The sequence below is a fragment of the Ptychodera flava genome, chromosome 13 (assembly GCF_041260155.1).
Source record: "Ptychodera flava strain L36383 chromosome 13, AS_Pfla_20210202, whole genome shotgun sequence".
NCBI classification, from domain to species: Eukaryota; Metazoa; Hemichordata; class Enteropneusta; family Ptychoderidae; genus Ptychodera; species Ptychodera flava.
In genome coordinates this window covers 38,002,681-38,023,196 of record NC_091940.1, presented here as the reverse complement: position 1 = coordinate 38,023,196, position 20,516 = coordinate 38,002,681, and the positions used below count along the sequence as shown (strand labels likewise).

At 41.4% G+C, this 20,516-nt stretch overlaps 1 protein-coding gene across 1 annotated transcript; it reads right to left on the bottom strand.

Moving 5' to 3' along the window:
* Positions 1-814: 814 nt before the first annotated feature.
* LOC139148389 (nudC domain-containing protein 1-like) lies at positions 815-20,389 on the bottom strand. The gene is made up of 9 exons (XM_070719824.1): positions 20,254-20,389; positions 10,880-11,034; positions 10,134-10,322; positions 6,575-6,779; positions 5,673-5,855; positions 5,095-5,299; positions 4,605-4,749; positions 1,973-2,098; positions 815-1,678 (listed from the first exon to the last, which is right to left on the bottom strand). The coding sequence occupies exons 1-9, from the start codon at positions 20,366-20,368 to the stop codon at positions 1,226-1,228; spliced, it is 1,776 nt and encodes a 591-aa protein (XP_070575925.1). The 5' UTR covers positions 20,369-20,389; the 3' UTR covers positions 815-1,225.
* Between the last annotated feature and the right edge of the window lie 127 nt (positions 20,390-20,516).

Sequence of the window (20,516 nt, the reverse complement as noted above, 5' to 3'; positions counted from 1 at the left end):
ATAAGAATGAAGTCAATGGCATTCATATCCAGTTATTTGAGGTACAACTTTTGTCAGGCTGGTTATTTCCCACCCATCCGTTGGGGTTGGCAAGTGTTTGGTTGCCAAATGTCTGGGTAGTAAGTGTCCTGGTACTAGATGCTCTTATTCAGAGGTCTCTCACAATGACAATACTACTACATGGTTTTATAAAGACATTATCCATTATTGACCAAAAATCTCAGAGACTGAACTCTTTTTTTTTGTTTTGATTTCTGGGAAAGTTTTCATCCAGTGTTGCTCATATGACCACACTATGTGCAGTACGATTATTTTCTCATTAATTATTTGTACATCCAATTCCATTCATTCCATAAAGCTTAGCTTCTGTTGAACCTGTCAGCATAGGATCTAATTCATTACTTTCACTCACCATTCACAGCTGGAGGGATTGTGTTCCACAATTATCTTTTTGCAGCAATACTTTATAAGTGTTTGGTATACAAAGGTGACATAAATTTAACAAAGATCAGAGATGAAACACAAAAGCATGGCAATGACATCTAAAATGAGAAAATTTTCCTTCTTCTTCGGAGTTGCAACCAGGATTTTTAAACCTGTTGACAATGTGGCCCTCTACCGCTAAGTTTTGGGGACATTTTGCACATTTTGGGGACATTATGCATCAGTTGTCAATCAAATTTTGTATCATTTTTGTAACAAATTAGTTTCACAAAACAAAATTCAAGCTACCGGGACCGCCATGCTTCAACTTCAGTAACTGAAGCAGTATAATGGATCTGCCACCTAACGGAGCTCAGTCGGACAAGCAAGATTTAATAAAAGTTCAGTGTTCAAATTATTTTTAATCACAGCTCCGAAAGTACATAAATACATGTCTTAAAATAATCATGCAAAACAAAGGTCATTGTCAGTATCAGACATTACTTACAGACTACACCCATTGAAACACAGACGACACATGAGTGCCCAAGAGGTGACCCACAGAATGCGAAAATGCGGGACAATGGGTTCCGTTTTATGGACATTGTCGCAAGGGCGTGTCCTGGCTGCAACTCTGTTTCAATCTTCTCAATTGCTTCACTAACAAGTAATTGCTGGATACTGCTCAGTGCTACACTGATCTTGTGCGTGATCATCATAAACCATTTGAAGGAAAATTTAAAACGTGTATTACAACTATAGAGCATTTGAAAACACTGCAGCTTGCTGGATACATTCACAGTTATGCCTTCGGAATTCTGACTACGTAAATCTTCTCTCTTGTGAGTATATATAGTCTTTCATTTGATGTTTGAAATCCTAATATACTATCATTTGTTTCCAGAGTAACAAGCTGTTGTTTAGCAACTTGGCCAATTATTTTACCAGTTTTTCTATTTCTGAGAGGAGTTTGTGTCGGTATACACTGTCTATACACATACACATGTCTGGAACAGTCACACAAAGCAGCATAGGAGAAGTCAGGTGCACAACTGGCAAACTTGCGATCCCTTTTGGATGCCTGCACATAGCCTAAAGCATTAAATGTAGCGATGTGTTTCCACGGTGATCCACCACTATCAGGTTTGTCTGGTTGCCATATTAAGCCATCAACATCATGACGTAAGCAGGTGGCTGGTGCCTTGCCTGGTTCAATGGCCACGTTGAATAACCACTGGTTGCTTCCAAGACTCACCTAGATTTGAACAACAAATGTACATTCAACATTAATAACTGAGAGAACTCTTATATACAAACTGGGAACTGGCAAAAATACTAACTTTAATGCCTTCACAAAATGATTGAAGATGCTTCAAAAATTTTGAAAAAGCAAACATAACAAGTAAGAAAGAAAAGTATGTTCACTACATTTCAAACTAAATGATGACCTGATGGGTGAGTGTTAATGTATAAGTTTTTCCACAGAACAAACTAAATCCTGTGGAATAGAAACATGTGCCTTTAAGAGAGTGTAAAGATTGTGACAAACCTTGTTTGTTATTTTGTGTTCATTGCCATCAATTCTGGTCATTGCTGAGGTATCCTCTGGAAAAGCATCACATTCTTCTAATTCCTGTGAGTTATATGCTGGTTTCATCTCATCATTGCCAACACTCTGAATGAGAAAACAGGCATCCATGTCATATATCACTGTCACTTTAAATACCTTTCTTGGCAAAAGTTTTCAGCAACCGTATTGTTTTTAGGGTTAAAATTTGACTTCTATTACAAGAAACGGTACCTCTGGGATTCAAGACTGTGGAATGTAATAACTTGGTTCAGTTTTTGAAACACTCTTTTTGAGGGTGGGGATTTGGTGTCTGTTGCCTCTCTGCTAGGCGACTGGATTCCATATGTTTTGAGTTAGAACCCAATTGATAACTAGCCATATTATGTGTCACAAGGTCCATGTCAAACAAAATTTATACTTAAACAAAAGAGATCTGGGCAATGTAATGTAATCACACCATGGATGTTACAACAGGCACTTTTTAGTCAAATAAGGTGGCTCACTCTATAATGAAATTGAAAAACTCAACAAAATGAAATACATGTGACTTCTGGTCAAATTCATACAGTGCATACTATGCTTGACATTTGTTACAAATTGAAGGTGTTATGTATAGGATAAAGCCCGAGTACGAGGGCTCTTCTGGTATATAAAGTCCAACCCAACGATAAAATGTCGAGGCCGCAGGCCGAGACATTTTATCGTGGGTTGGACTTTATATACCAGAAGAGCCCGAGTACAAGGGTTTTATCCGACTTAAAAACTATCGCCCCTAACTGATATATTTTCGTTTTCAATGTGTTTACGTCAACCGTCCCCTTTGTCAATGTATTATGTTTAGGATATGAATTAAAACTGTTATTTGTGAAATAGCCTTCCAATGTAATGGAACATCCTATAAATGCCCTAGGGCACATTAGTTTATGTTTGTACCACAGCAGATTTTGTGTTGCAGCTGGTTTCCGCTGTGTTACCAAATTTGAATATTAAAACGTACCAGATGTCTACAGATTATGACATGTTCACTTTTGATTGGACAGTACTTTACTATGGCGCTGTCATTCGTTTCTGGAATTTGGTGACCAAGGCTTTACGAGTAGATAAAACACCCTGAATTGAGCACTCTGATTGGTCAATCAACAGTACCGTAAAATTCCCAATTGAGGCCGCACCTCTAATTGAAGCCGCACCCTGACTTTGAAACATTGTCTTGGCTCATTGTTTGCCCATTTGGGGTTTTTGAATTGTACCATAATAGAAGCCGCACCCCTTCTCTGAGCCCATCATGAAACAATGCATGCTGAAATTCACACCAGCTGGCTTGCAATGCGTCATTGACTTGTGCTAATGATTGACAGGTGTCTTTCTTACAGAAAAAATACACAATAAAAAGTTCCTTTTTAACACTTCTACCATTGTGCATTTTGTCAATGATAGTAACAAAGTACAAACAATGCCCCCATGTATCGGTACGTTGTGTGTATGTTTGAACACGGCCGAAGTTTTTGTCAGTGTGGTAAACACCGCCATAGTCAATACCTGATGCAACAATTTTGAAGCAACGGTGTTTGTGTACAAGTTAAAATAGTTGAGAGATTGAGATACCATGTTTCAAATACGTAGTTTTCATTCAATACCCACGTACCCTTACCGATGCCTGACGTACAACACCACCACCTGCATCATATTGCCATAATGAACTACCATGCCTATACTGTACTGTGGCTGTTGAATGACCATGGTGGGTGCGTATAAGCTTGTACACGTTCCGTTTTTGATCATGAGAAAATAAAATTTGACCGCAAAATAGTTCACAAAAACATGGCAGTAAAGTTACCAAAGGTTATTCACTTGCCTTTATTGCAGTATTCAAGTACGAGCCACCGGTTCGGCAACACAAGACGGCTGTAAATCAAGGGGACCCATCTGCAGTGGACGCTTAATTTATGCTAATTTTATGCACGATTTTTTTTCAACACCATTTGATCTTCTATTGCTTTCAAAATCGACTTACACGTCCCAAGAAATTGATTGTATAATCTCTGAGTACAGAAGTGACATTTTTGTGAAATTTCAGCGTCCAAAAACCCCTTGAAACCACTTGAAACAAAGACATCATGCCCGCTGCTGATCAACATGGCCGACCTTAGTGAGACTATTCTATTTAGAGGACGGGGGTGACCAGGGTCAGAGAATCAAGAAAGTGCTGGAAAACGTGTCATTTTCCTTACGATGCTGTCAAGGGAACTCCAGTTTCCATTGTTTTAACATCTTTTAATAGTTTCCTTATTATCTAAAGGAATTTTACCAAGTTTAACGACCAAATACACTCTCCTAACGTTTCTATATTGGAGTTACACTAGGGTAGGGACTTTTTATGCGGGTAATTTATTCACGCATTGGTACTAATTTGCATACAATAGCGAATGCCCCTGCAATGCTTGGTGAGCATTGAGAAAAATATCAAAACACAGGAAATGTACCTAATTGAAGCCCCACCATGACTTCAGTGCGTGGTCCCAGGGGTCCCTCAAAAATGTTTCTAATACAAGCCGCGGCTTCAATTGGGAAATCAACAGTAGATAGTTTTTAACTATGATTTAAAACTTACCAACTGGTCTGAAGTAAGATGTGAAAGTCTCTCATACATTTCAGCAGCTTGGTCAGAATCTGTAACATATTCCCCTCGTTTATCACCCCTCACTACCTCTGACCAAAATGGACCACTCTCACTCTTTGACAGTGTCAGTTCAAACCTACATTGCAAAACGGAGATAAAATTCAAGATTACACAATGCATCTGAAACCTGACAGCTTGAACATATAGGTTCTTCCACAAGCTGAAGGCAGTCACTTGTACAGGGATGTTCACCTTTTATAAAGAGACATGGCCATTATACAAGTGGAAATTTTTGGTCATCATCTTTGTCAAAAAAAAATGTCATCCCCTTCATTCAGCAAACTACAACATTTTTGATCACCATCATGGCAAACTCTTGCCCACTCCACCTCAATATCCCTCCTCCTCTGGATTACAAATATCAAGTATACTATATCATATTGCAAACTTTGTAGCTTTTGCTGTAAATACACATACATACTTTCTGTTTTCTATTGTCCATGTACTTGCTTCAACATCTACTGAATTGAAGAGTTCTCCTTTCAGTAACATCACAAGGTTCTTAATACCAAGGTTAATGTCCTTGGATGTCAGTTTGTAGTCAATGTCAGCTTTTCCTACTCCTTCTGGTAAAATGAATGTTACAGTCACATCATCTACAGACTGGGTCCAACTGTACACAGTATCTGCAACATGAATAGTTTAAACCAATATTTCAACACTTGAAACAAATCCTTTTTCCTTTTCCAAAGGAGATATCAAATGTGCAGAATGAAATCTACTGGTTGATGTACATATCAAGATGGGAAACACTTGCTTATCAAGAAAGGGAAAACAGTAAAAATTTTGATGATCTTGTATGAGTTGACACATAGAGTTGTAAAGCCTCCAGCATTCAAAGACTTTCACAGGAAATGGTGGAAAATCTTATTTTTAAATGTTGACTCACATAAATATGTGTAATTTGTGAAAATGAAACCTTTACAAAAACATCACCACATACATGTGTATCATGCACTTTATCACTTTTTGTCAAATCTGGTACATCCAGTGCATTACCTTTCTGGTATTTGTTCTTAGTAGTTTCTTTCACTTTGACCGGTTTGACAGAGTCTTCAATCATTTCATAATCAGAGTCTGCTGCTATATATACAGCTTCACCAGATGGCTCTAACGCAACGTACTGAGGTGCCGCTTTAGACTGAAGTTTTCTCTTTCTTTCAACTTGAAACTGCTCAGTATCTGCTTACAAAATGAAATGAGAATGGTGAATCATATAAATAAGCATTGCTTACCAGTATTCACAGGGAAAACTAAAATGGCTGTTTATAACTTGCAGAACATTAACATGTGACAATATCAATTATTTTGTTTGTGACTTTTGTCACACTTTTGCACAATGCATTAAACCAAAATCCAGGAAGTGCAACTCACAAATATGGGTACTGGTTATCTGTTGGGGCCCTCAACTATGTTTTCCAAACTGATGAATCTCCTCTGTGTATTTCTGTACACAAAGATTCACCAGAAATCACGATAAAATATGTTTGTATAGAATAACTGGTATCTTAAGCACTGTGGCTGTGACTGATGGCTTACACTAGTAAACTGTCTGGAACAACTCCAGAACTAACGTGTCACTATACACTTGTATGGAAATGTAACGCGTAGCTTCCTCTCATGAAGGCCTCTTTTAAGATATGTTTGAGGAAACATCAAACAGTGAACAAATTCAGTTTCAATGCTGACAATTTTGATCATAAACTTGAATCACATATCAAGCGTTTCAATTATCAAGGCCTTTCAGTTTAAGTTGCTAGTGAACCTTGTGCCTGCATATACCATGGAGAGCAAAATTTGCCATATCATTTGAAATGATTTCATTCCAAATAATTCTTACTTACAACTCTCTTCTTGATCAGACACAGTTCATTCCACCCCAACATTCCAACTGTAATTACCTGTTTGTCTAGTGATTGTAACCCATTCAATCACTGATGTGAAATTAGATTTTGGTGACTGTGGTTCATTGGAACTATCTGGCTTTGCTTCTTCAATGTAAATCAAGAGACAGTCCATGGTACATTTAGAGTCTGCTGTGTGTACAGTGGAATCCAACACGACAAATGGTCTTTCACTGCCACAAACTGCCTCAGAAAATGCAATCTGCAATGCAATAAGATATGCATATCTTACCATAATGAGTTGTAAAACTACAGATTTCCACGTACATAAGCAGGATGAACATTCTGGATTGCACATTGCAAGCAATTTACACTCATACTGTATGACTGATGAATGTACATTCATAAGTGGTTTGTTGGGAGAGGGGAGGGAAAAGGTGTTTGCAGGTAACACACAATAACACTCATCCTGCTAAGTTCATGTCACCATCAGATCAAGTTGGTTAAAACTAGTGTGGCTCAACATATATCCCACATATTGCATTTTAATGAAGGCTTGAACATTATTTGAAGGCCTCTGAAACCATAGATACTGTAAACAGTGATCGAAATAATCGGTGGCAATGGTGGCATTTGCCACCAAAAACTGTCAATCTGCCACCAAAATTTTTTTCTGGTGGTATTTTTCTGCCACTAAATTCTGGGTCATCATGTCATCGATCCTACAGCTTGAATGAAGGAACACTAGTCTGAAGGAACACGCGCTGTCTGACGGCGGAAAAACCCATTAGCCCAAAAAAACCCAAACTAATTGCGACATTTTTGCATGAATGAAAACACAGCGTGAATCCAAACTTGTGATTGGCTAATCTCAATATCGATGACAGCAGCTTTTGTACATTGGACATGTTGTTGCCCTCTGTGATAGCCGCATATGCAGTCATACGGCACAAGATAAAATCATGTTTTGACATTTTGAAAACGAAGCCAAACTGCAGCCTGCATGAATTAAATAACAATAAATACTTGCAATTCATTGGCCAGTACAGGGCTCAAAAATTCCTATCGCCCGATGCCCGTGGCTAGTGAATTTTGCGTTCGGGCAAGTAAAATCAATATGCTTCCCGTCCGACGGGCAAGTGCACCAGCGGTTGAATTAACTAAGCTCTGGACAATTCAAGCTTGAAAACGTATTTCATTAGGTCTGTACACGCCTACAATCATTGTAAGTCCTTCAACTCTCAAAAGTTTTTTTCTGAAAACCCTTGAAAATCCGCCAGACATCGCAAAATAATCGTTCTTGCTGTTGTAAAACACAAAAAGTCGTAAAAATACAGTTTTGCGACATGTTCTCTCCGACGACACGGAGTGAACTCACTGTTTTGTATGTGTGCCGTAAAGTGGTATGCTCTTGACAGTGGTTGCCATTCTCTTTGTGCAAGTGCAGCATTAGTCGTAACAGTCAATCGGCTTCACGTGATAGTGTAATTGCACCCTGTGCTTGGTAAATGGATGTAAACTTATTCGAGGCCATGGATCTCGGCAATGCTTACTGTTCAACGTAAATCAACACCCAGATAAAAAAGTACAAGTTTACATCGTAGTCGAAACAGACTCAGTCGACCAAGGAGGCCACATATTGCAGCTACGTAGTGTGTGAGATGCAGACAGTTTCAAATTACGTGACCTTGGTTGTTAGGGATCGGCTCTCACTTACAGAAAACAAATCTGCACTGAAGAGTAACGAAAACGAAACTTGAATCTGCTCTCTTGACGAATACATTTATCAAAATAAAACTTTGAAAGACGGCTGTGCTCAGTGAGTAAACATGTAAACAGGTAAAAGGGTTACAGATGTACATGTGCGTATGCATTGGCAGATAAACACTAGCAGAGCAGTTGTTTGTGATCTCAGCTTGATAATAAAGAGCAGCAGCCAGCTATGCACATTGTAAATCACACAATCTTATTACTCTTATGCAAAGATTTTAATTTGGATTAGGTTTTGGAAAAATTCCACATTCAAAGATGTTTTCTAGATGGCCAAATCTACAGAAAAAACTAAAGTATTCTCACATTTCTTCTGCGACATTTCAGATTGGTAATAGTCCTTCATTTTAACAAGCATGTTTGAATGTTTTTCCCTCTTTGAATTCACTTCATATTGCCAAACTCTTGCTTTCTGTTACAAATTACTAGTATAGTTATTAGAAATTTAGGGCAAGTAATTTTTCCTGTCGGGCAAGTAAAAATGAAATTCACGTGTCCCACGGTTGGTAAGTTTGAAAATTTTTTTCGAGGCCTGCAGTATGGGTTGATTTTTGTGACGTGTACTCACCATATTTTCAAGAATTTATAAATTATAATGAGTATGTGGCAATGACAAAATGTTGTATTATACCGATCAAAAACTGCCACCAGATTTTTCATAATTGCCACCTGATTTTATATTCGGTGGCAAACTTTTGCCACAAGAAATAAAAATATATTCTATCCCTGCTGTAAACACAATTTTTCCCGACTTAATCCACTGTAACATATCATACCAAGTAGGTGAAAACACATGTAGGTTTTGGCTCAACACCAGTTTTTAATGACTTTGTTAATGGTGAAGTGACGGGCCTGACAGGACAAGGGTTAAATGCAAAAAATAAATAACAATAATGGAAAAATGTTTTAACAAATTTGTTAGGCATAATTCAGTCAACTTGTTGACACAATAATGAAATGGTATTTCTGTATTCGGGGTCCAGACACTTTGCACCAAAACCAGTTCGCCCCACACAACTTTGCCCCAAAACCATTTCGTACCAAAACCACCTCGTCCCAAGTACTACATTCGTTCAACGCCACTTCGCCCCAATACCACCTCGTACTAAAATCACTTCGCCCAAAGAATAGCGCCATCAACTCGTCCTAAAACAACGATGCCACGACGTATCATAACGTTGTTTTTACATGCAACTTGGAAGCATTAATGTGTCAAGACATTTTGGCTACCACGAAACATTTATTGTTGCATGAAACCATAAACGAAGGAAAAAGAAAAAGAAACACGCAAACTACTCAATGCTACAACTCAGGTGCCGTGCGCGGATTTGCACCATGTCATTTTCTCGAAATGTGTACAATTTCAAGATTTCAGTCCTGGGATGATAGAAATGTGATGAAAACTTCGATGGCAGTGGTTGGTTATTTTCAGCTTTACCGGTTGGCGATAAGTTTGGGGCAAAGTGGCATTGTTTTGGGGGCGAAATGGTTTGGGGCGACGTGACTTTTGGGGCGAAGTGGTTTTGGTACGAGGTTGTTTTGGTGCGAAGTGGTTTTGGTGCGAAATGGTATGGGACGAGATGGTATGGTGCGAAGTGGTTTTGGTGCGAAGTGTCGGGAACCTCTGTATTCAAGTCAATGGTTTAAAAATCTAAACACAAGGAAAGGTCAATGTATACTCTGTGTTGTTGTGTACAATACTGTGTACAAAACATTAAAGATGTTGAAAACCAGATACTTTGACTACTAATGATTATACTGAAGACACTTCATAGGTAGACTTAACATATGTGATCTGCTAATGTGCTTCAGTCCTTTATCTTGACTGTCATATCATTGTCATTACCTTCCATTCAGGTGGTGTGGCTTCATCCCTGTTGTTAGTTTCCAGGATATACAGCGTACCTGCCCCATCAGCTAGAACTGACCAATGGGGCCCAGGAAAATGAAACGATACAAAGTGTCTATTTGAAGCTGATTTGTGATTGGTTGCTGGTATCTGGAAAACAGACTTTGGGCTATCCAGCTGGGTTTCCTGTAGGCAAGATTACACACATAAAATCATATCAACTGAAAGATTTTGAAATTACCATATAGTATAATGACTTTGAAAAAGATGAATTTCTACATAACACTCAGATCAGAGTCTAATTTCACATAAGTCCTTCCTGATATGTTTGATCTTTTGCCAATAATATATCAACATACTTTTGACAATCAAATTTCACATGATTGATCAGCAGAGACAAAAGATTTTTCAATTAAAGATCATAAAAATATCAAAATCAGTACATTGTTCAGAAAGCAGTGATTGAAAATCTGAGTCTTGTAACTTGCTACATTCTACTGGGTGAGAATTGTGCAGATAACAGCATATAATGAATACATGTATACCAGACAATACAGTATATAACATTTGTTTCTTGGGTGTACTGCATATCCTACACTTGAGTTTTGCTTTGAAGACAATTTACAACATATCATAAGCATAATGTCTTCAACAATATCTTAGCAGGATGCCTGACAGAGCAGAATGAGCTACATGGATATTTTTGATAACAGAAAAATTTCTGGTTCAATGTATTTACTTACTAGTACTACTCTCATCTGCTTCACTTTCCATTGATCATCAACGTAGAAAACACAATGTGGATTCCATTGATCAGTCACAAGATAGTTACGGATTCCAAAGGCTTTCACATGCTGTAGTGAATATTGGTTTTCATGGAGCTTCACTTCATCCACACCTGGAGAGGAATATCATCAATGACACTGTGCATCCATTTTGTTAAGAACTTATGTACATTTAACTTACCAAATCTGACAGGTACCAGTATTGGATATGAAGTTTCAGTGTAACATTTTTTGAGCTATAATGAGAAAATGGCATAGAAACTTCACATATCAAATTTCAACATAAAACCATTTTCAGTAATAGAGCGCGAAGCCACTGCAGTGAACTGCAATAAAACTGCTCACACTAATTAGTTTCAGCTGTAGCCAGCTGGCAAAGTCGACAACATTGTATGTCCCATGCAGACAGTTTGTCCGGGGAAGTTGAAATAAAAAAGATTTGTACATGGACCAGTGCATGGTAATGTTTACATTGCATCTTAATCTTGAACACAGGATGCCAATCGTAAACTCTCATTTACAACTCGAGCCTCAGACAGAGCTAGTTTTGCCTTTGTACAAGCAGACTTTTTGGTCTTTATCAAGTAGCCTTGCTCAACACCAAAGTGGCCACGGCTACAGCTGAAACTAATTAGTGTAAGCAGTTTTATTGCAGTTCACTGCAGTGGCTTCGCGCTCTATTACTGAAAATGGTTGTCATTTGGATAACCTCAATGGTGTTATTACCTTAGGAAGTTCTTTCAAAGAAGCAATCGGATTTTTGCAACAAAAATTTAATGTGTGGTTCATTTCATCATCTTTTGAACAAATCCTGTAAGGTCCTCACTGGACATGCACATACATGTACCAAAGTTTAAAGCTATAAAAACCAGGTTTTGGAAAAGAGGCCTTAAAATTAACATTGGAAAATTTCACTATCATTTGCACAAAAACAAATTTTAATAATAATAATCTAAACAAGTCCATTTTTGGGAAAATTACACATCAAATTGGAAAGATTCACTATTAGAACAATAATTCATAGGGCTAAAGATTACCCATGGTGCTACATGATTTGTATATGTGGATAGTGCTTCATGTAGTCAGGTAAAATTGAGAAAAGAGTGTCATGGGTGCAAATACGAAGTTACATGGTTTACAGGTATTTATATTTAATACTTTTCCTGCCAAGTCGGTGAAAATCCGCTTGAAATTCGGTGTAGCTAGAAGCTGAGCAGCCACGGCGTTATCCTGCCAAGGCGGTGGAAATCGGGCTACTTTTTGGTACCCCCTTTCCTGCCTAGTCGACGGAACTACGTGTAGCAAACCCTTGCTCGCGCTAGGGGTCGTTTGAGGACAGGTTTTGGGCGAGGAACGCGGTTGCTCTCGAAATGGCTTCACAGAGAGTCCAACGACAGGGAAAGGTGCGGAAGCTACCCAGCCAGTCCCCCACCCCGGTGGGGGACTGGTTTTTTTGGGGGGGACGAGTAGCGTACTTGGCAGGTTAGCACGTTGACGTATTCTAGCGGAGTTTGGGTTAACTTGGCTCTGAGGCACTACATAGATTGCGGCCGAAATTGACCGTCTCGGCAACGCTAATCTGTAAGGCAACCGCCTAAGACCGCCTCAGCTGGCGGTGCAATTTTTTGCCAATGGTGCGAGACGAAAATCACGGACTTGGTCCTGATTGACGGGAAGTGCGGACGGATTTGACGGACTCGGCTTTCTGTAAGGCAACCGCCTAAGACCGCCTCAGCTGGCGGTGCAATTTTTGCCAATGGTGCGAGACGAAAATCACGGACTTGGTCCTGATTGACGGGAAGTGCGGACGGATTTGACGGACTCGGCTTGATTAGTCCCTGACATGGAACTGATCCGAACGGACTTGAGCGACATTTGTGAAGGGTAACCACCGCTTTTAACCGACTTGTTACCTTCTCGAAAAGACTACCCACTCAGATGTCGGACGTTGTCGGCTGCACTTGGCTCTAGACGTTCAAGCCGTGCAACGAAACACACCGCCTCAGCCTTGCCATTCAGGAACATGGCCTCAAAATTTGATACCATTGTTCACCGACTTGGCGGCTGTGGTTAGGTGCGTGAACCGTTGTTCACCGACTTGTTACGCCTATGTTGTCCCTGTGAAGTTCGGCTAACGGCCGAGTCTAACGGGAGTTGGCAGACCTGTGTTTGGTTTATACCGTAGTATGACCGACTCAGGTAGAGGTACTGTCGGTATATTCCGAGTTTTACGCACTCGGGCGTCAATGACGGGTCGTCATCACCGCTGATGACGTAGACGTGCTGGCCACGTTATTTGAAGGAGCCATGTTTGCCCAACGGACGAGGCCGAGACAGCTGTTGACAATTTTGGCATCCTTCATCTTTGACCGCCTTAGTTGGGTAAGCCGCTCGGCAGGCGACGGTTATGACCTAAACAAGCCGCTGAAGCACTGTTCGTTGCCGTACAAGAACGAGACGGCCAGTCCATTACTGCTTAATGGGCGATCTGTCGGGTTGGCTTGTCACCGACTTGGATGACAATACGCCCTGCGCAGGCGTACTTAGAAGGGACATGAGGTTAAAGAGACGGGTTTCCCACCCGTACTAAACATGGGCTTGGGCCAACGTCCTTGGGTGGCAGGTGCGCATGCCACGTACCAGCTGGACGGAATGTCAAGTTGAGATGCTAATGACATTGACTATGTTATGCTAAGTGCTCGAGGGATTTGCATCGCAAATGAGTATTATTAGCATATCAAATGGTGCGGACAGGCAATTTACATGACGGGTAGGAATGTCAGCGCCGGTTGGTGGACTGATTGCCGTAGGTCCATTATAATAACAGGTGGATGCATATATTAACACCCCTGCGTCCAATCATGTCCAGGGCTTTGTTTCCCTGTGGCTTTATAAGGGAGGGACCTGCTAGTCTGTCGACACTGTTCCAGACATGAGCTTGACGGACCGCAAAAGTTTTCTGAAGGCGAGCAGACGACTGAAGCTCAAAGATGCAGAGTCTCCGGGCGGTAGTGGTAGCGATCGTTGTGATGTCCCTAGTAAACGTTCTAAGAAGTCGGGCAAGAAACGCTCCCGTAAGGCGAAGCCATCTCCGGCTGAAAAACCCAGTGGTAAGCGTAAACGTAAGAGCGATCGTTCTGCCGATGAGGATGATGACGGGTCACCGGTTGCCAGTGGTTCTCACCCGGCTGCTCCGGGAGAGACTACTTCACCTGCAGAGACTACATCTGCTCTTGTGGGAGATACTTCACCTGCACAGACTACGTCTGCTGCTGCTAGTGAGACAGTGAGTAATGAGACGGCTGATGCCATTGGTTCTCCCCCGGCTGCTCCGGGAGAGACACCACCTGTTGCTACTATGAGCCCTCATCCTGCGTCAGGAGAGGTTCCTGTGCCCAGTGCGAAAGAGCTTGAGTCCTCGTCATCAGCAGAGGCTGCCGAGCCCGCTCCTGCCATAGTTTCGTGTGCTGCGATGTCCCCGTCGAAAAAGATAGTGCGGAGGGTTCGTTATCAGGATAGCCCACCTGATTTTGAGCCAGATATGATCCTTGATGCCGCTACGGGCGAGTTCAGGCCCAGACGCCCAGACGACGGTGATATCACCGCTGAGTCCGACTCGGAGGTTGACGAGGATGCGGCAGAGGACGATGACTTTTATGACAGGCAGTATGTAGGTGAGGCAAGCTCTGACGACGATGATGACGTTGCTGCTGTGTTGGCGGAGGACGACACCCCTCCTGTCTGGCGTATGTCGGAGACTACCGATGCTAATATATTTGAGGAGACCGATTTTGACCATGAGAGAGGACCGACTTTCACCTTGCCCAGCCACGCCCGTGAGCTCGATTACTTTTTTAAGTTTATTCCAGCTACACTGATCAGATTGGCCAAGGACGAGACTAATAAATACGCCAAATTCCACCAGCGACATATCGCTAGGAAATAGATATAATACTGGCGTAACGCTGACTACCGAGAGGTGCAGGCGTTCATTGGCGTCTTAGTCTGTATGGGTATCGACCGTAAATCATCAGTGGAGGATTATTGGTCTAGCGATCCCTTTCTGAGAAACCAGGGTATTTCTACTGTGATTACCCGCAGTCGCTTTCAGCAGCTTATGCGATACTTTCATCTGGCAGACCCAGAGAACGATCCACGTCGTGATCCTGATGAGGCACGCCGCCGACGTCGGTGTCAGGAGGATCCCCTGTATAAAATCAATCCATGGATGGAGCCCATAGTTGACCGGTGCGTAAATAATTATAAGATGGGTAGAGAGATCTCCATCGACGAGGGCATGGTGCGATTTAAGGGCCGTTCTAAATTTAAGCAGAGATTACCGCATAAGCCTGATCGAGACGGTTTCAAGATATGGCAGCTGTGCGACTCCACCACTGCATACATCGCTAACTTTGCACCGTACCTAGGTGTGAAATATCGGGATCGACTGATGGGAGACGGCAGGAGCGAGGTGTGGTGAAAAGAATTACGATGGAGCTGGTCCAGCCATTCTGTGGATATAATCACAGCCTATTCTGTGATAGCCTGTTTAGCACGGTCGTTACTGCTAGAGAGCTGATGGAGACCGGGATCTACATGGTCGGGAGTTTTAACCGCCGTAATCGTCGCACCATGCCCCCTCAATTAATTCCGCCGGGTAAGAGGAAGCGCCTTCCTCTGTCTGTTGGGGATATGAAAGCCACGACCAGAACAGACTCTCGTCTTAACATCACTGCTTATCAGGATAGTAACGCTCAGGTGCTGATCTTGAATACGGTCTATCCACCCTTGGAGTGCGTGCCAGTGGGGGAGGGAGACGAGCGGCGACAAGTGCCTCTGTCGCTGTATAATTATCGCCGGTACATGGGAGGCGTCGACCGAGCCAACCAGAAGCGCAAGTACTTTCACACTGGGCGCAAGAACCACAGATGGTGGACATATCTGGCATGTTACCTGATTGATGTTGCCCTGGTAAATGCATATATATGCTTCAAGCATGTACACCCTGATAGTAAGCTGACCCATAAGATGTTTCATCTGCGTGTCGGGAAACAACTCATTGGCGGTTATTGTGGGCGATCGCAGCCCAGTGTGAGAGAGGTCGAGGCCACCGTTTCTCTTGCCTCGTACATCAATCCACAAAATCAGCCGATGCACGTTGTCAGCCGTTTGGAGGGGCGGCAGAAATGCTGTAAAGTATGCAGCAGAGAGGGTAAGACCACTGCGAGCGGACGATGTCTGAGACGTCCAAAGGATGTAGTCTGTGCGGGGTTCATCTTCACGAGGGCGAGTGTTTTGCGGCTTTTCATCATCGCATGATGCTACGAGGTAAGAGGAGCATTGACGTGCAGACCTCTACTCACACAGCCCCGACGACACCCATCAGCAAGAGAACCCGACATAAATAACGGACAGGGGACAGCTTCGCCTAACATGGCTTGACTGTATTCTTAACACGGACCATGATCACATTTTGAGCACGGTTGTGCCGTTTGTTTGTGCTTTACGATCCCGCTGATTGTAAATTGAAACACGGATTATTTTGTACAATCCCCCGATTGTAATCTTTGTAACACGGACCATGCACTCGGACGTCGAGACAGACTCTGAGATTTATTATTCGGCATAATGTAAATTATTCCCGAATAAAATACTATCTATGGATCGCATATTTTCGTTTGTTTTGTTTAGACGGATTATTTTGTACAATTCCCCCTATTATAATTTTTGAAACACGGATCTGCCACCCCGATTGTAATTTTGAAACACGGACCATGCACTCGGACGTCGAGACAGACTCCGAGATTTATTGTTCGGCATAATGTAAATTATTCCCGAATAAAATACTATCTATGATCGCATATTTTCGTTTGTTTTGTTTTTACCCCCACTTTCGTTTTGGCAGATCCGTAAGGACGCTATAGTAATGGATGAACGTGCGTTGTATCACGTGGGAGGGGCACAGCCCAACGGAGGCTGTGCTCGTGCAACGTAGACGTTGTACCAACCATCTGTCGTTGGGGTTAGTGCATAGAGCAGTTGCACTGTCCAGAGCTAAGGTGGTACAAAACTGCACCTCAGTAACAACTGCACAACTAACGTGTTAGGAAACGGTAACACTAACGAGCTAAGTGTTCACTGAACTGGCCAAACTACGTACACGCCTTCCTTCAATGGCGGAACTATGTCGTTGACACTACGTCAAAGCAGACTGCACTGTGCGACTCTTCCAAGTCGTTCAAAGTACGTGGCCAAGTGACACAACCCAGGGGAAACAGGACAGGTTTGAGGGTGCTGCCGCACCCATAGCACTAACCCCTGGGTCTTCTACTAACCCACGAGAGAGGTGACGTTTCCCCGGTGTGGCCGTGCGTGCCGGCGAACGAGCTTTACTTCCGCAAAAGTAAGCTAGAAAAGGGCATAAAAGTGCACGTCCCCCGGGGCAAACAACGCCCGTGACCTCGTCATTTCTGGACACAACCTCATCACGGTTGCCCCTCTATACGGGCATGCAAAAATTTTTGAAGTCTAACACGTATATGGTCGGTAATCGTACCCCGAAAATGCGGTATTTTCCCGCCAAATGCCTGGCAGGAAAGCGTGCAGGAGAGCCTATCTTCTGTAGACACGGAAAAGGGGGCCGGTTTTGACCGACTTGGCAGGATAACGGACAGGGGCGCTCGGCAGGAAAAGGGATTTATATTTAATACTCATTTTACATGCTTCAGATGACCAATGGAGCTTGTCATCCTCTTTGACAAGCTGTAAATTTTTCTCCAGAAAGTGCAATTGCAGGATTCCCTCTTCACAAATGCCTCTGGCAATGTCACCCCTACAATGAGATCTTGAAATATTGAAAACAGAGTATTGACATCGGCATTCCACATTATGATTAGTGCCCATAATGTTACATCACACAGACTTTGGCTCCACTTTACAAAACTGTGTCTGAATTTACATAAATAATGTGTGAATGATCATTGTAAGCTTCTGATTAATTGATATATAATGGTAAAACATTTCCTACACAGACAAGAAGACAAACAAGAGACTGTTTTCCTTTAATAGTTGACCCACATTCAACCTTGTGAAACCTTAAAAAATTCAACCCATAGTCCTGTGCCTCCTGGCACAGGTAGACGACACTTAATTTCATTAAATCTATTGAGTATGGCAGCCTATCAAACTTAAAATTTCACAAAATTTTTATATCCTCTAACAAAAGCTCATCAATAGAAGTAACAAGTTCATCAAAAACATTTGATGAGGACCCTATATAGTGGCCTAAAACTATTTTCTTAACATAACTGATACATGTGATATCGCGGCAGTGCTGTGGTGTATCAATCATGCTCGGGTCAAGGGTCATCACCACAGAACCGCTGCGAGCCAACCACAGACTATTTTGGTAGTTTACCGGTACTACGCCAGTCGGTGTCGCTTATTTAGCTCACAAAATAATGAAATATATTAGTCTTTGAATACATAAACTTGTATCATCTTTATCATTGACCATCTGAGACTCATTCCCTACTCCTGCTAACTACAATAAGAACATGTAAGAACATCGAGTTCTGCAATGTTTGCCCACAGTGAACTGAATACATTGGAGGTCAAAAGTTAAATTCGAGCAGAAACCATTGACTGCTCATTGAAAAACAAATTGCGATTCAAATCTTACTTTTTTCGGATCCCCCCTCAATACCCTCAAAAAATTGTAAGCCCCCTCATGTATATGATCCAAACTTTTCAAGTCCCCCTTCCAATTATCGTATAGCTGCATATTTAATAGGGATTTACGCAAAGTAAAAATAAACAGGTATTGGGCAGATGTTCGATATGACCTGTTCTTAGCAGTTCGTAGAGCCATATTCCTAAAGCAAGTTCTGAAATTGATTCATTTTTATTTTAAACTCATCTGTGGACCTTTTGGATTTATCAGTCTCAGTCGATTTGAGTTAATCCAACTCTGGCCAGGTCAATGGCACCTGTTGACGAGCACACAAAATGACGATCATGAGAGAGTATGCAAATTGTGAATTCCTGGCTAAATTTTGCCAAGTTGTGAAAAAACTGATCACAGTGGCCTACCAAAACATATTTTTTCAAAGTATGAGACATATGACTTAGACGCTGCTCAAAATTGACAATACTGGAAGGTTAAAATATTCCATAAAATAAACGTTTTTTTAATCTCTGAAATTATTAACTTTGATAATTTTGACAGTGTTTTTGTTCAGTCTATACAGCTGACTTCTTGTTCTACTCCCTACAGCATGTTGAACTGTCCAGTATTCAGCTTGCCAACACAGCCAATGTGTACCTTGCATTTGTATCATCGACTTTCAGGCTGGACTGGAATTCAATGATCACCCAATACCTATTCATACATAGAAGCTTCCTCAAAAAACTGAATATTGTGTGTTTCAGCATGCTGTAGGGAGACAGCAAGAAACTGTATTTGATATATTGCATAGAAATATTGAATTGAAAAAATTATCAACTGTTGCAGCTCTGCCCTGTTACTAGGCCCACGTTTGTTTTTTTAATGAAAAATCATACTTGTTTTGATTTTTTGGAGATAAAAGTCATGAAATGTGACAAAATTGTTCTAGATTTTGTTTAATTATTACTAACATTAGAACAAAGGGCGACATTAAAATGTTGTTCATTTTTCATTGAATTACCCACTACACCTTGGAATCGGAAAATGTAAAGAGTAAAAGGGAACCACAAAATGTTCAAATCACCCCTCACCTCTTCCAGCCCCCCCCCCCCCCCCCCCCCCCGTTTTTTGTGAATGCAGCCTAAATGCATCATACTGGGGAGCTTGATTATTGGTGAACAGTTTACCAACGTGCCAAACTAATCGTACTCTTCTTATGCTACATAAGCTGAAGGGAAATTGGAATTGCATTTGCACCCAACTTCACCCATATTCATCATGTTCATAGTGAGAAATTGATATGGAAAAACACATACAAAACAAAACAAAAGTAAAACAACACTTCATGATAAAGGTTATCATGTCGTTTATGAAAAAAAAACCAAAACGAACAGTTACGAAATTAAAGTAATTAGTTGTGCGATCATAATGTTGGTTTTGTTGTTGTTTGTTGTTATTTTTTTGCTACAGGAAACAGAGGATCGAAGGCCCCTTTCTTGTTTCATGACATGGTTGCAAACGACGTGGAGAAGATGACGTGGAGCAACTCTGAGGCATGTACTGTACGTACGCGTACGGACGATGGGACATGTGTGCACGATTTACTTTCCCCAGAAAGTCTCGGGCAAAGGTACAAAATAATTTCACAATAATTTATAATAATTACCAGATTCTGTTGACACGTTGTAAACTGGAAGAGGGTCCAAGGACAATTTGTACCCATCAAATGAAGGGTCCAATTTTTCTCTGTCAACGCGAAGAGACTCACTGCAGGCCGCCATGTCTAGTCGTGATGGAACATGGGTAGTTCAAAGCATGTCAGAAGCCGGGTCATCAGAAGGTTCCATTAATCATGGATGTAAAAAAATAGATGGAGCGAGTAAGTCGTAAAGCGACTGTTGCATCTTGATTCTTTTAAATTATAAAATT

Coding starts and splice junctions, on each gene's coding strand:
- LOC139148389 (XM_070719824.1), bottom strand. CDS start 20,368: ATGGCGGCCTGCAGTGAGTCTCTTCGCGTTGACAGAGAAAAATTGGAC. Junction 11,035..20,253: donor CAACGTGTCAACAGAATCTG/GTAATTATTATA, acceptor ATTCCTCTCCAG/GTGTGGATGAAGTGAAGCTC. Junction 2,099..4,604: donor ATCTTACTTCAGACCAGTTG/GTAAGTTTTAAA, acceptor TTTCTCATTCAG/AGTGTTGGCAATGATGAGAT.